Raw genomic sequence first — 16,734 nt, forward strand, 5'->3', positions numbered from 1 at the left:
TATATATCTTTTCTCACATTCAGGACTCTGGTGAGCGTAATTTATTTATTTATTATTTATTAATTGGATTTCTATGCCGCCCCTCTCTGAGGACTTATATGCTTAAATGATAAATGGACTTTGTTATCTATTGGGATGCTGATTAGGCTGAGCTTGCCATTTCCCCGGACCTTGTTGACATTTAGCTCCCAAAAAGAAAATCCTCCCTTCTCCGAGACTTTTAAAACCCATTATGTGTGCTTATAACAATAAAGAGTTTGATTTATTCATAAAGGATTTTTGAGTTGGGGGATTTGCTTCAAAGGCTTTGCACAGAACAGTCTCCAAGCAGACGGCTTTCTTAGATAGCCCCTCTGCCTTCAAGGCTAGCAATTGTTGATCTCCATGATTTCTATGAATTAGTATAGCTCTTTTCTAAAAAAAACAAAAAGTCGATGTATGTCTAACCTAAAGTGAAGGATTAAGGGGGACATCATTGCCTACCGTGTTTCCCCGAAAGTAAGACAGTGTCTTACTTTCTTTTTATCCCCAAAAGCCCCACTATGTCTTACTTTCGGGGTATGTCTTATATTGGAAAAAAATTGTCGAATTTTTTGTTTTAACCATAAAATTAACATTTATTAACAACCTGAACAGTATTGTATTCACCACAAAACAGCAGATGATACCCCAGTATGCCAGTGTGTATGTTTTACTGATGTATGATTAATACTGTGTGCATTACCGTATTTTAAGCAGGAGGCGACAGTGACAAGTGCAGGGGACGGCGCGGTGACGTATGGAGAGGGGGACGGCGCGGTGACGTATGGAGAGGGGGTGGCACGGAAGTGGGCAGGAGGGGGCGCTCATTTGGATCAGACGGAGGCGGCAGACGCGGTGACGTATGGAGAGGGGGGCAGCGCGGAAGTGGGCAGGAGGCGGCGCTCATTAAGATCAGAGGGAGGTGGCAGACGCGGCGACGTATGGAGAGGGGGACGGTGCGGACGTGGGCAGGAGGCGGACAAATTAGGTGAAAACCATGGGAATGCTCAGAGTCGGTTGCTATGGATGTAACCCTAATATTCTTTCTTTCTTTCTTTCTTTCTTTCTTTCTTTCTTTCTTTGTCAAGTACATATTGGTAATATACATACATAGATATAACATTGTTTATATACATAAGATGGGTACTGATAAGAGGGAACATTAGAACAGGGACGGCAGGCACGCTGGTGCACTTATGCATGCCCCTTACTGACCTTTTAGGCATCAGGTGAGGTCAACAGTCTAAGGATAAAGTTTTTGGGGTTAGGGGACCACAGAGTCAGGTAGTGAGTTCCAGGCATTAACCACACTGTTGCTAAAGTCGTATATTCTACAGTCAAATTTGAAGCGGTTCACTTTGAATTTGTATCTGCTGTGTGTTTGTGTATTGTTGTGGCTGAAGCTGAAAATGTCATTATCAGAAAGGACATTGTAGCAGATAATTTTATGAGCCATGCTAAGGTCATGCCCAAGGCAACATACTTCTAAGCTTTCTAAGCCCAGCATTTCAAGTCTGGTTGCATAAGGTATAATGAACCATTTAGCTACAATGTATTGTAAATGGTTCACAAATGCTTGTTGCACACAAAATACTACAAAACATAACTCTTGACATTTAAAACCCCATGCACAAGACCACCCGAATTAAGTTACATTAACGTACAGACCAGGAAGAGCTCTCTTTGGACCACTTAATCCCATCCTTTGAGGGAGGCCTTCCACGTGTAATGGTTGGCACTAAGTTAGTTGGAAACCTGCCCTCCAATAGTATGGTGGCAACTCAGAATTGGTGCAAATCCTTTATCAAACACCTTCTCATATAAGAGCATGAATGGAGTTGACGGACTCATTACTTACTTCTCATAGTCAAAAGGAGAAAAGCTCAGATTGGCTTGAAAGCAAAAAGTGATTTTTGTTGACTGTCAGTCAACTCCAGGCTCCAAAATGATCCAAGCTCTCTTGGTAACTGTATGCTTAGCGGTTTTTCCATATCAAGGTAAGATGTTCTCTTGGGTTTCCTTGTTCAGGTTCCTACTGCTAAAAAGCTATTTTATCCAACAGGTTTGTGTGGTTATTCTTTTGACAATTAATCAAACTTTGCACAACTTTAGTTTCTACAGATTTTCAAAAAGAATACTCCCAAAGATTAAATTTGTTATGAATGAATGGATTTTTCTTTGTGTTTGCTTATATTTTGTCATGCAACAAACAGATCCCAAGAAAGAAAAGATATAAGATCCTCAAAAGAAAAGCATATTCAAGTTGGTAGGCTTTCCAATAATGTGAGTAAAAAAAAGAGTAGAAGACTGAGAATCTTCAAATGGTACTGAAGTTAATCTGATGCTTTCCGCATTGCAAGATTTTAAATGACCTTAAATTATTTCTTTCCTCCTTTCTTTTTATTATCCAGAAAACGAGGGAGAGTCCCTTGTGATATGCTTTCTATGTTCTCCTTCCTTATGTGGGTTGAGATACCTTTTACATGCCAATTAACCAGTCTCTTCCTTCTGTCTCCCAAGTCATCCCAGATATCATTACAAACAACCATATTCTATTGCCTTAATGGGTTCCCCTCCACACATTCTCTCATTTTTGCCTTCACTAAAAAGTGAATAAGCAATTCTCCATGGTAGGAGGAGTTAGCCTCCAAGGATGATCGAAGAGGCTAATTCTCCTATATGAGAATGGGTGTTCAGATAAATATAACAATGGCCAAGCTCTTTTTCAGTCTTCCAATTGGAACATCTACTGTAGGACAAATAATCCTGACTTGAATCAGTTTCTGTAAATTACATGCGGATATTCAAGGGTTTTCCACTACTGTCTTCTTGGATAGTGTTCTAGTCTTTTCATACAGAATGCAGTTCTGGGATTTCAGGTTTTTATGTACTCCTCCCATACTACCAGTTATCCAACACCATTTAGTATATTTCATGTGCAAAATTGTAACCTGAATTTCGATCCTATGTTCCACTAGAAAAGGATTCCATTCTTCATTGATAACTGATTAACTGTTATAGATGCAAAAATGGTAGAACTTTGCTTTGCTTTGCTTTTGAAGGGAGTTCTATAATCCTGGAAGCTGGGAAGGTTAACGATTATGAAGTAGTATATCCACAAAAAATCCCTGCATTGCCCAGAGGCAGAATTGAGCGGCGTGAGCAAAAAGTAAGAAATAATCTTCATTTCATCAACTAATTTAAGTGGTCAGTAGAGGGGGCATGCATAAGTGTCTATCTTCCATATTGTTGTATTTTTATTCTCTTATTCTTGTTTTCATTTTTGTACAACAAATTCAAATATTTATGTATGTATGTATGTATGTATGTATGTATGTATGTATGTATGCATGCATTTATTTATTTATTTATTTGATTCATAGATAGATAGATAGATAGAGAGAGAGAGAGAGAGAGAGAGAGAGATAGAGATAGATAGATAGAGATAGATAGATAGATAGATAGATAGAGATAGATAGATAGATAGAGATAGATAGATAGATAGATAGATAGATAGATAGAGATAGATAGATAGAGATAGATAGATAGATAGATAGATATAGATAGTTAGATAGATAGATAGATAGATAGATAGAGATAGATAGATAGTTAGATAGATAGATAGAGATAGATAGATGATAGATAGATAGATAGATAGATAGATAGATAGATAGATAGATAGATAGAAGGGGGAGGGAGGGAGGGAGGGAGGGATCAATCTGACCCTAAGTCTTGCTCAATATTTATTTACATGAAGAAAACCTACAGTTACAACTCTACTACTTTCACAATTTTGCCATTTGCTTCTTAGGACAAAAGTCCCTGAAATTTCCACTATATTTATTGGTGTTTTTAAAGTTGAGTTTGTTCTGTTTTAAAGAGGGAAATTACTACAAAGTCACATATTTGTCAGAGTTCATAGACTATGAAAAGTGATGAAGGGGGGGAGTTTATAATTGGATCTGACACCCATTTCATCTTTAGGTTGGATCTGACCCTAGTTTAACCCTCAAAGGTCTTATGAATAATACTTTCATAGATGGATTTATATAAAAATGTGCAAGTAAAGATGACATGCAATAAATCCAGGGGTGGGCTCCAACTTACCTTGCTGCCAATTTGCTTCCTCCTCTTCTGTGTTTGCATTTCAATCGATGCACCTGCAAATTTATTTATTAAACAGGTTTATACAGACATCTAATTTACACACAATTGAGAAGACTCCTGGCAACTTAAAACATTAAAAAATTCATCATCATATGAATAGGTTACTATATTCGTAAAGTATTTGGCAATGCCTAGAAAGACAGGGAGGAGGGATCAAGTTGGGAATTTGCCTTGAATCATTGCAAAGTTGCAAGAGATCCAGGACTGAAACACACACATACACACCACACACAGACACAGTTCTATGGAACATCTAATAGTTTGAACTCTTCACATGTAAATCTGGTCAGGGGACACAATCTGAAGTTAGTTGGGGGACAGATCAAAAGCAACATGAGAAAATATTATTTGACTGAAAGAGTAGTAGATCCTTGGAACAAACCTCCAGCAGACGTGGTAGATAAATCCACAGTAACTTAATTTAAACATGCCTGGGATAAACATATATCCATCCTAAGATAAAATACACAAAATAGTATAAGTTTAGTTTAGTTTAGTTTATTTAGATTTGTATGCCGCCCCTCTCCGAAGACTCGGGGCAGACTAGATGGATCATGAGGTCTTTTTCTGCCTTCAGTCTTCTATGTTTCTATGTTTCTATTTGTGAGTGACACAATGTTACTATTAATAGGTAACTTTAAGAGATTTCTTCCTTTTTATGGTCTTGGATCATGTTTTCATGAATGATGATGGGCAGTGGTGACAACTGAGAACCATGAGATATGAAATTATCCTTTCTAGCTTTCCAGAATGCATCACTATGACATATAAAGGTACTGAAGGTGATGTAGTGGTTACAGCTCAAGGTTGGAAGTAAGGACCAGATACCAATATATCCTCAGCCATGGAAGCCACTCAATGACTTTTGTCTCAGCCTCTCTGTCCCAGCCAAACCTCATTCAACAAAGTATTGAATTAAAGAAGATCTTGAGCTTATGCCAGAAGGCTTAATATAATTTAAGATTTCATAGTGCTTTTCAAGCAACAGATGAAATACTGCAAATCAAATTACATGAATGGCTCTCCATTTCACACATTTGAATGGGTCAGAAGGTGCACATTTTATTTGTCTTTTTATTTATCTTTTTTAAAAAAATGAACACCGAATTCTTTCCATTTCAGATGAAGTATGAACATACCATGAAATATGAATTTAAAGTGAATGGTGAGCCAGTGGTCCTTCACTTAGAAAAAAATAGGTATGTTAACTCAGAAGTTCCCTTAACTTTGCTTAGAGAAGGTTAAAATGCATATTCTTGGACATAATCCTGCAGAAATAATGCTTGCATTGCTTTGTTGGGGAAATGTAATTTAAATATTACTGTATCAGTGAGGTAGATATAGTTATCAAATTGATTAACTACCATATTTTTCAGAATATAAAATGCACCTTTTTCCTCCCTAAAAGAGGCTGATAATTTGGGTGTGTCTTGTACTCTGAATGTAGGGGTTTTTTTCCAGCCCTAACTAGCTGCTCTTTCATTGTTTCTCTCTGTGAAGAATGTTTTCCAACCCTTAAATTTTTCCGAGGCTTTTTACATTGCTTTAACTTGCTCCAAATAATTTTCTTTCCAGATCTAACCAGGTGTTAACAATGTTCCCAGCTCTTACTGGCTTGCAAGCTCTTTTATTGTTAATTTCTGTGAAGAATGTTTTCCAAATCCTGTAGTTTTTTGGTTTTTTTCATTCTCTACTTGCTCCAAATGTTTCTTTCCAGCCCTAACCATGTACTGTACAGTGATACCTTGTCTTACAAACCCCTCGTCATACGAACTTTTCGAGATATGAACCCATGGTTTAAGATTTTTTTGCCTCTTCTTCCAAACTATTTTCACCTTACAAACCCGCCGCCGCCACTGGGATGCCCCGCATCTGGACTTCCGTTGCCAGGCAAAGGCTCCCCTCATTGGGAAACCCCACCTCCGGACCTTCCGTTGCCAGTGAAGCGCCCGTTTCATGCTCGTGGGATTCCCCTGAGGCTCTCCTCCATGGAAAACCCCACCTCCGGACTTCCGCATTTTTGCGATGCTGCAGGGGAATCCCAGCATTGCAAAAATGGGTGCTTCGCTGGCAACGGAAGTCTGGAGATGGGGTTTCCCATGGAGGGGAGCCTCAGGGGAATCCCACCAGTGCAAAAATTGGTGTTTTGGCTGGCAAAAGGGGTGAATTTTGGGCTTGCACACATTAATCGCTTTTCCATTGATTCCTATGGGAAACATTGTTTCGTCTTACGAACTTTTCATCCTTACGAACCTCGTCCTGGAACCAATTAAGTTCGTAAGACAAGGTATTGCTGAACTAACAATGTTCAAAGGTCTTACCGCTTTCAAGCTCTTTTATTGTTATGCTCTGCAAACAATGTTTTCCAAGCCCTAAGACTTTCCAGGGTTTTTGCCATTACCCTACTTGCTCCGAATCTTTCTTTCCAGATGCTAATGATATTCCCAGCTCTTACTGGTTTGCAAGCTCTTTCATTGTTACCCTCTCCCAATAAATTTTTTTTTAAAGTCCTAACCAAGGGATGCTAGCCAGATGAATACCTGGTAAGCAGATTCTTTCCCCTGTTTTCCTCCCCAAAAAGTAAGGTTCATCTTATACTCCAAAGAATATGTGACACCAGGAGTAGATAGTGACCCAATACAGTGATACCTTGTCTTACAAACTTAATTGGTTCCGGGACGAGGTTCTTAAGGTGAAAAGTTTGTAAGACGAAACAATGTTTCCCATAGGAATCAATGGAAAAGCGATTAATGCGTGCAAGCCCAAAATTCACCCCTTTTGCCAGCCGAAGCATCCGTTTTTGCGCTGCTGGGATTCCCCTGAGGCTCCCCTCCATGGGAAACCCCACCACTGGACTTCTGTGTTTTTGCGATGCTGCAGAGGAATCCCAACAGGGGAATCCCAGCATCGCATCGAAGTCCGGAGGTGGGGTTTCCCAGCGAAGGGAGCATCAGTGAAATCACAGCATCGCAAAAACACCGAAGTCCTCAAAACCCCACCTCCGGACCTCTGTGTTTTTGCAATGCTGCAATTTCACTGAGGCTCCCCTCACTGGAAAACCCCACCTCTGGACTTCCATTACCAGTGAAGCACCCATTTTTACACTGCTGGGATTCCCCTGCAGTACGACAAAAACAGGGAAGTCCGGAGGTGGGGTTTCCCATGGAGGGGAGCCTCAGGGAAATCCCAGCAATGCAAAAACGGGTGCTTCGCTGGCAATAGAAGTCCGGAGGCGGGGCATCCCAGCAGTGGCGGTGGGTGTGTAAGGTGAAAATAGTTTGTAAGAAGAGGCAAAAAAATCTTAAACCCCGGGTTTGTATCTCGAAAAGTTTGTATGACGAGGCGTTTGTAAGACGAGGTATCACTGTACTATTGTTTGAAACCTCAAGAGAGATGATCCTGAACAAAGGTTCAATGCGTTCCTTTCTTAAGGTTTCTTCATGAAGCAATGTGAACCTCTTGAGCAAAGGGACCTACAGTGCTCTCCTTTGCAGACCTAGTAGCTTTATCTGATTGTTGCATCAATCAGAAGAATCTTGGACCACCCTGGTCAATCATACCCCCCTCTCAGTGTTGATGGATTGCACCGCTTCCTTGGGACAAATCTCTCTGGTCAGGAAAATCCAGGATGCTGTGTACTCCTCGTAAATAGCCATACCTGATGAGATTGAAATGCCTGCTCCTTTCCTTTGACAGCAAACAAATGCCATTAGACAAGCATTGTAGACTGAATATGCAATTACCTACTTAATTTATGGTAATAAATAATGACTTTTTGCATTCTTTCCAGACAACTTTTTTCCAAAGATTACACTGAGACACATTATGCTCCTGATGGCAGACAAATTACAACAAGCCCTCAAGTTGAGGTAATATCCCGAGCATCTTTTTTTTATGAAGCAAATGGAAAGAATATTTGTGTACAATATTCCAAATTTGTATAGACCAGACCAGGCTATTCAAATGATTATTTATGCATGAGGTGTCTTACATTGGACATGCTTTGTGTAAACATGTGTGGATTATTAAAACCCAATCTGTTTCATTTATTGAATTAGTAGGACATATATTTCAATCAATTCCTTGCTACTGATTAAAAGCAAACATTTTGGGGAGTGAGCTCCACAAATAGGCTTCCTATGAGAAAATCATGTTAATGGGATGTACTTAACCTTTTATTCTTAAGACAAAAATATTGAAAAGTGTATAGTACAGAAAGTAAAATGTCCATCAACTAATATCAAATGAAATAATAGCATTTAGAAAAAGAGCAAAACAGAAAAAAACAGAAAGAAGAAAAGAAAATAAAATAAAAAGAATAGGACAAAAACAACAAACATTAGGGAGGCAACATGCTCTCTTTCCTTTCTTATTATATTTTTATAGACCAACAATTTAATACTCAATTAGCCATTTCCCATATTAAAGTTTTTCATGCTTACCTAACAGGTTAGCTCTGTGTTTCTTAAAAACCAAAGAAAGTAATGAAAGTATACGAATTATACTTTTCAGTTCTAGAAAAAAGAAAAGAAAAAAGATTCAAATATTACAATCATTAATTAGATCTTAAAATTCTTATTCAAAGCAGTTTTAAATTATATACATTTGTAGCATGTCTAAATTATGGAAAAAAGGTTTTGGTTCTTGTCTTAGTATATTTCCCCTTTGCTATGTAAATACTTAACCTTTTAAAATAGGTTACAGTGATACTTGCAAAGACATTTGAAACACTAAAAGTGAGAGGGATTCAATTTGCTTGTACAGAATATAGAAATCCATTATATTTCCTTCTCACTAAAATTGGCCACAACCTGTTACAATATCACAGCAGTAACATGTTTCTAACCAAACTGATATATATTGGTCCCGATTCCAGAAGATGTTAGTGATCAAAATTCAACTACCAGTTGGAGAATTCCAGGTTACATAGGCATATATTTTGGTATTGTGTATTTATATTTCTGATGTACTGTGTGTTTGTGAAAGCTTCCATTGTGTGGGCTCAAGGAAAGAATTATTAAGTGGTATAAGATTTTAGAACATAATTTGAAAGTTTATTCGGCAAATCCTGTGATGCGGCACTAGAATTGTTCTTCAAGAAAACAAGGTTGATGGAGAAAATGGCTTGTTATTTGAACATACTTTTAAAAAATTTCTTTGTTGATTGTCTGCCCAAAAGGTCTTAGTTTTTAACCATCAATGAGCCTCCCTCTGCAGTGTGACTTCCTTTAATGGGGACCTGTGATTATCATATCCTATCTTCATTTTGAACAATCAATACTAAGCAGGTTCCCCCTCAATCAAAACATTCTGGACTAGTTGCCCTCTTACTCATTTTTTCATTGATGTAGTGGAATTCCGGTCACAATTCAAAGTGATGGTTATGACCTATAAAGCCCTACATGGTATCGGACCACAATATCTCTGAGACCACCTCCTGCCACATGAATCCCAGTGGCCGATTAGGTCCCACAGAGTTGGCCTTCTCTGGGTCCCGTTGACCAAACAATGTCAGCTGGTGGGACCCAGGGGAAGAGCCTTCTCTGTGGTGGCCCCGGCCCTCTGGAATCAACTCCCTCCAGAGATTTGAATAGCCCCCACCCTCCTCACCTTCCATAAAATGCTGAAGACCCACTTTTGTCACCAGGCATGGGGATAATTACCATCTTTCCCCCTTTTTATTATGTTTTTGGCCTTACTGTATGATAGATTAGGTTGAATGTGTGTGACTGCAGTTAGGAGGTTTATTATGTTATTATGTTATTAATGTCTTTTAAATGGATTTAATTTTTTATTATTAGATTTGTAATGTATTGTATTACTGCTATGCTGTGAGCCGCCCCGAGTCTTTGGAGAGAGGCGGCATACAAATCTAATAAACTATAACTATAATACATTGGAACTTCACTTCTGCTGATCAAGTCACCCTACAAACAAGCTTTAACCATTGTAATCCTCTTGTCCCCATACAGGATCACTGCTATTATCATGGTTACATTCAAAATGATGCCGACTCATCTGCAGTCATCAGTGCATGCGACGGCTTGAAGTAAGATAGTGTCTTATCATTTATTTGTTTTATTAAGAGTGAAAATATTATTACTGCTCTTGTAGTTGTCATAGTTAAAGCAAAGATAATCAGGTTCTTTCAGTGAAATTATTTGGGTTTGATCCAAGACATTTGCAGAAATAAGAAAGGCTTCATTTGAAAGAAAGAATTTCTTTGACCACAGCCCAATATCCTTCTATGACTTCTACATCATAGTATTTCCTCTAATTCTTTTTGGATAGTTTAGAATCATTATATCATTATATTTTTTCCCTTTCCTCCCTAAAACCATGATTTTTAAGTTTTATATGTTGTCTATGACTGAATAAATAGTAATTGATAGTGAGTGTGCAACAATGTATATACTGGTCAAATACTTTGTATATAAGAGTTTATATATGGGTGAAACACTTTGTAGAGCTGAGATGGTGAGAGTGAAGCTCTGAAGGCTACTTCAGCTGACTGCTAGCTGCAGTTTGTTCTGGTTTCCGACTAGAGCCTCTGTTAATTGGAATAAAGGCTTACTGAATGCAGACATTTATAAAGCAAAAAACATCATCTTTATTTCTCTCTCTTCTGTTACAAAACTGCATCGTCATTGGCAGGCAATCACTTTTATCTCAGTCTTTAATAGTAAATCAACATAAAACATTCTCCAAGCATTCCTTCCTTCATATTAAGATTTATGGCTAGGCAGCATTAGCTCAGGGTAATAAAACTGCAGTTAAAAGACACATAAAAACAAAGCTTACTTCAGAGCTGCAGAACAACACCTCCATATTGAATTATGGAAGAATTGAAAACTCCGCCCTTCTTCTCCGCTGACACCCGTACGTGATGAATTACTTAATTAATTAACCCATTCCTCTCCTTAATATTTATTCCCTGACACTTGCTCTCTTCATCTCTGTAATCGTCTGAAATGAGGATTTAACAATCTATTATCTGTCTCTCCTTCACTGGAGTCTGAACTCATAGAAACGTCCTGTGGTTGGTCTCCTCCTTGTTCTGCTGCCTGTAAATCAGGACCTGCCACTAATTCATAAACACTATCTAAATCAGAATCTTCAAAATCTTCAAACTGAACAGCAGTTCAGCAGTTCAAATCTCACTGGCTCAAGGTTGACACAGCCCTCCATCCTTCTGAGGTCACTAAAATAAGGACACAGATTGTTGGAGGCAATAAGTTGACCCTGTAAATAGAGGGCTGTAGAAGCACTATGAAGCGGTATATAAGTCTGAGAGCTATTGAGTCCCTCAGGAGTGGGGCAGCATATAAATCCAAATAATAAATTGCTCTTGCTATAGCCTATTTTACCCTTATGAGAATAAAGTTTTACACATAAACTTAATCTTTCAGACAGGGATATTCTTATATTTCCATAGCTAGATTTCCCCCCCCCCCTATTTTATGTAAAACCTAGTAAATATACAGCATTGGATTCCACGTCAAGTTATTACCATACAAACATTGTACAGACACTCCATGTTTGTATTGAAAATGTGTAATCGTTTATATATTTCTGATCATACCTGTATCTTTGAAAAGCAAAGGAGGGAAAGAAAATTAAAAAAAAATGAGTTTTAGGGAGGGATTCAAAACCACAGGGGATGTTGATGTAGTCATTAAAAAAATGGGTCCTAGATGCTCTCTGAACTTACAGTTTTCCTTGTAGTCATTTCACTATCCAACTAGGTAACATCATCATCAGTGAAGTCCACACCTGAACTACAAATATGATTTTCTATTTCATCCATTTCTGGTCACTCTTTTCCAAAAGAGTCTACAATTTTTTTTGCAGTGGGTATTTCAAGAATAATGGTGAGGTATACCTTATTGAACCCTTGACGTTTTCTGACAATGAAGCCCATGCAGTCTACAAATATGAAAGTCTGGAAAAAGAGGATGAGACCCCTAAAACCTGTGGAGCAATCGACTCTTCTAGGAAATCATATGAGCCCATCAAAGAGACCTCAAAGATATTCAGTACTCCTGAAGATGTAAGTCTCATATTAAACCCTCAAGTACATGGATACGTTTATTTGTTTCCATATCTATATCCATATCTATATATTAAAAAGTCACCTTCACTCTTTGAATGGTCTAGTCTCAATTTCAGGTCATGATCACTTTATTCAAACTGGATCTTGCGGAGCAGAAAGTAGCTGTCAAAGAACAAAAGAAGAATTGGCAATCTTGGACTCAACATAGGAACTCTCTGACATTGCAAATGGTAGTTCCATAAGTTGAAAAAACACAAATACATGTTTTTCCAGCATATGGGAAGAATAATGGGAAGAAACTAGTAATACATTCTCTAGGTGTTAAAGGTGTTTTAACAAGCTCTGTCACTATAAATGGTTTCTTCAAAAAACAATATTTCTGAAACTTCAAGGACTTAGACCAAGAAGAATAACAATCAATTTTCTGATCTGAGAGCCTACGTGCCTATTTGCTGCAGGGAGGAACATATCTAAACACTTTTCTATTTATTGTTCTGTTTAGAAAGAAGAATTCTTGAAAACTAAAAAATATGTTGAGGTTTACATGGTTGTAGATAATGTACTTGTAAGTATCTTGGATATAATTCCATTTTCTTTCTACATTGAGCACAAGATTTTGTTTCTGTGTTTTAATATCAGCGTTTTTGAAGACATTACCAAATATAGAATTCTAACTGGGTTGTATTTATTTCAAAATAAATCTTCAAAGTAATTCCAATAGTGCTGAGATAAAATTATATTCTTAATGTTCAGACTATTGCTCAATCCACATCTGAATTTATTTATCCCAGTTTCTGTGGGTTTCTCTGTAACATTCCTCAACTATTTGTTTACTCATGTTGACAACATATGAAGAATAAGATGTGAAGTAAAGAATGCTTATCTTACATTTCTCTAAACATGGAAATATGAAAAGCATTTCAGAAGGCTGACCAACACTTCTCTAACCAGAAGGAGGCCTCCTGTGTGGTGCTGAAAACTTAATAATGTTAATAGAGTAACAGCACAAATATAGGTTAAAAATCAGCAGAAAAGAATTTACTGGGCTACTTTATATAGAATTATTATTTTGTCTGATTCAGAAAATCCATTTTTTAAATAAATTTCTTCCTCTCCCTGACATATGCTTTCTCTGTCTCCTTCAATACCTATCCTAAAATTATGGTTTCCTCTTAACTTTCTTTTCTTTTCTGTAGTTCAGGAAGTATGACCGCAACATCGCTACTATAAGGAGGAGAATATCTGACCTACTCAACCATGTCAATGATGTAAGAGGACATAACAAATGTTATTTCACTTTTTGCATTAAACCTCCCCGCCCACCCCACACTCTTGCTCACATCTTCACTATGTTCACCTAACAGAATTAATCAGATGAAGAGACTTAGGAGATAGACATCTACACAAATGGTAACTTTTCCTGCTTTGAGTGCTGCAAAACTGGTTGCCAATCAGTTTCCAGTCACAATTCAAAGTGTTGGTTATGACCTATAAAGCCAGATTATCTCAGGAACCGCCTTCTGCAGCACAAATCCCAGCGACCAGTTAGGTCCCACAGAGTGGGCCTTGTCCGGGTCCCGTCAACTAAAAAAATGTTGGTTGGCGGGGCCCAGGGGAAGAACCTTCTCTGTGGCAGCCCCGACCCTCTGGAACCAACTTCCCCCAGAGATCAGAATTGCCCCCACCCTCCTTGCCTTTCGTAAGCTCCTCAAAACCCACCTCTGCCATCAGGCATGGGGGAACTAAGATAATTTTTCCCCTAGGCTTCTACAATTTATGCATGGTATGTTTGTATGTATGATTGGTTTTATAACAAGGGTTTTTAGATATTATAGTATTGGATTTTTACATTCTGTTTTTGTCACTGTTTTTAGCCGCCCCGAGTCCACGGAGAGGGGCGGCATACAAATCCAATAAATAAATAAATAAAACTGAGTTATTTGGCAAGCTTGTGATCCAGCATGTGAGGCCATTTCATACTAAATTAGTTAGTTCCATAACTAGATTGAAAAGCCTTAAATGTGAATACAGTGTTCCCTCGATTTTCGCGGGTTCAAACTTCACGAAAAATCTATACCACGGTTTTTCAAAAATATTATGGTTTTTCCCCCTATGCCACGGTTTTTCCCGTCCGATGATGTCATATGTCATTGCCAAACGTTCGTCCGCCTTTAATAAACATTTTTTTAAATAAACTTTAATAAATAAAAACGGTGAGTAATAATCTAAATGGTTGTTAAGGGAATGGGAAAGGGTAATTTAGGGGTTTAAAGTGTTAAGGGGAAGGCTTGTGATGCTGTTCATAGCCAAAAATGGTGTATTTGCTTCCGCATCTCTACTTCGCGGAAATTTGACTTTCATGGGCGGTCTCGGAACGCATCCCCCGTGAAAATCGAGGGAACACTGTACATCCATGTTGGGATGGTACAAGTCCCAAGGTGTTCCAAGAATTCACTCAGTGTATTCTGTAGCTAGATTCATCTTGGGCTAAGGTTAATCTGAATTTGAAAATTAGAAAGAGAAAGAGAGAGTAAGCCTATTGCAAACTCAACTGATTATGAACATGATCCCCGAGAAGAAAGCAGGAGAGAGAAAGCCGGTTGGGTTGTGACACTTAGGAGAAGACCCACTCATATTGTACTGCTTCTGTCAAATTAGCTTTGTTGACTATCTTCCATGTTAATGATCAGTTAGAATCAGGGAGACAACAGGAACGTTGAGAGGTTAAACCTCCCTTTTAGTCCTCCTCCCCTTCTGTTCTTGACTAAAGAGCATCACCACCTGGTTCTTCACCATTTATTTATTTCTTCCTTCTGTTTAATAAATTATTAGTTTAGCTCAAATGTGGAGTTTTTGGTGCTGTCTGACCCTGGTGGTTTTATTGCAGACGTTTCATTACCTGAAATGAATATCTGCAAGCAAACCAACAAACTCAAAGAGCCCTAAGAACTCCACCGTTCAAACCTGAGCTGCAGAGATTCTCTTTTATTGATTCCCAAATCCATTCCAGTTCACCTCCCACGGATGTCAATGTCAGTTGCCTTTTAGTCTGTTTATATGCTTATCAAGATTTACTTGTGTTTCTGTTTCTGACTGATTCTGTGTTCACTCCACAGTTTTACAAACGCTTGAATATTTATGTAGTATCGGTTGGATTTGAAGTTTGGTCCGATGAAGATAAGATTTTGATCAATGCAACTTCAGAAACCACTTTGGATTTCTTTGCAGAATGGAGAAAGTCAAATCTACTGCCACGCAAAAAGAATGATAATGCTCATTTACTCACGTAGGTCCCACTGTGGGGAGAGGGGGTGGGAGAGTCTGGGAGTGGAACATTATAAGAATGTCGATGTTTGCTCAGGGTTTCCACTCTGTGTTGCATGTTATAAATTATGTGTGAACTTTGTTTCTGGATCAAATCAAACCATTTTTTTCTTAACTTAGAACTAGTTTTGAGTGAAGATTGTATAATGCTCATTTCATTTCCGCCGGATTGGAAATTGAATCTCGAACGATTGTCCTGACATATGAATTTTCCTCTTCTATCAATTAAACATTCTATTTAGGGGACAACTTTAAAGTGGGTCTGGGTGTTAGATGATATAGGAAGCTTCCAGAGGCTTCTAATTGGGGATTCTGCTTTGGCAATGACAAAAAGTAATTTTGACACATTTGGAATGATGTCCAGAGGAAGGTAGAACATAGCAGATTCTGGCAGTTTCCCATGTTTAATAATGTGTAAAAATGAAGAATACCAAGTCAAGTGGTGTCCAGAAACAATTATGCATGTAATTTTTATGAATTTTTCAAATAAGTTGGTAGACATATCCGCTTATTTACTTATAAGTTGTAAAAATCAGTGCAGCATATATCAAACAGAGCTTTTTTTTATTCTATGTCTCATGATATATTTGGCTACACTCATGCCAGCATTTTAAATTGATTGGTTTTCATTCTGCACTAGCTAAATGAATGTTTCCATTATATCACAGATAAACCAGGAATAAAAAAAAGTAATAAAATATCTGTTCTTGGATAATACCTTTGCTTAGCAGCTTATGTGAATCCATAAGGGGACCCAGGGGAAGAGCCTTCTCTGTGGCGGCCCCGGCCCTCTGGAACCAACTTCCCCCAGAGATTAGAATTGCCCCCACCCTCCTTGCCTTTCGTAAGCTGCTTAAAACCCACCTCTGCCGCCTGGCATGGGGGAACTGAGATACACTTCCCCCCTAGGCCTTTACAATTTTATGCATGGTATGTCTGTATGTATGATTGGTTTTTATATAATGGGTTTTTAACTGTTTTTAGTATTGGATTATTGTTATATACTGTTTTATTACTGTTGTTAGCCACCCCGAGTCTGCAGAGAGGGGCGGCATACATATCTAATAAATAAATGAATGAATGAATGAATGAATGAATGAATGAATAAATAAATAAATAAATATCCTAGATCTTAATGTGACTAGTTTATACAGGCAGTTATATAATTA

General features: G+C 38.0%; 1 protein-coding gene across 1 annotated transcript in view; it reads left to right on the top strand.

Annotated features, from left to right (window-relative positions):
- The first annotated feature begins 1,853 nt into the window (after window positions 1–1,853).
- Window positions 1,854–16,734, top strand: part of LOC139174776 (zinc metalloproteinase-disintegrin-like NaMP) — a 32,516-nt gene continuing 17,635 nt past the window's right edge. Inside the window, 10 exon segments of the mRNA XM_070765325.1 lie at window positions 1,854–1,926; window positions 1,929–2,018; window positions 3,084–3,190; window positions 5,317–5,387; window positions 7,979–8,057; window positions 10,161–10,237; window positions 12,040–12,238; window positions 12,744–12,806; window positions 13,438–13,509; window positions 15,358–15,527. Coding sequence (XP_070621426.1) covers window positions 1,854–1,926; window positions 1,929–2,018; window positions 3,084–3,190; window positions 5,317–5,387; window positions 7,979–8,057; window positions 10,161–10,237; window positions 12,040–12,238; window positions 12,744–12,806; window positions 13,438–13,509; window positions 15,358–15,527 — 1,001 coding nt within the window.

The sequence above is a fragment of the Erythrolamprus reginae genome, chromosome 12 (assembly GCF_031021105.1).
Source record: "Erythrolamprus reginae isolate rEryReg1 chromosome 12, rEryReg1.hap1, whole genome shotgun sequence".
Taxonomy (NCBI): Eukaryota; Metazoa; Chordata; class Lepidosauria; order Squamata; family Dipsadidae; genus Erythrolamprus; species Erythrolamprus reginae.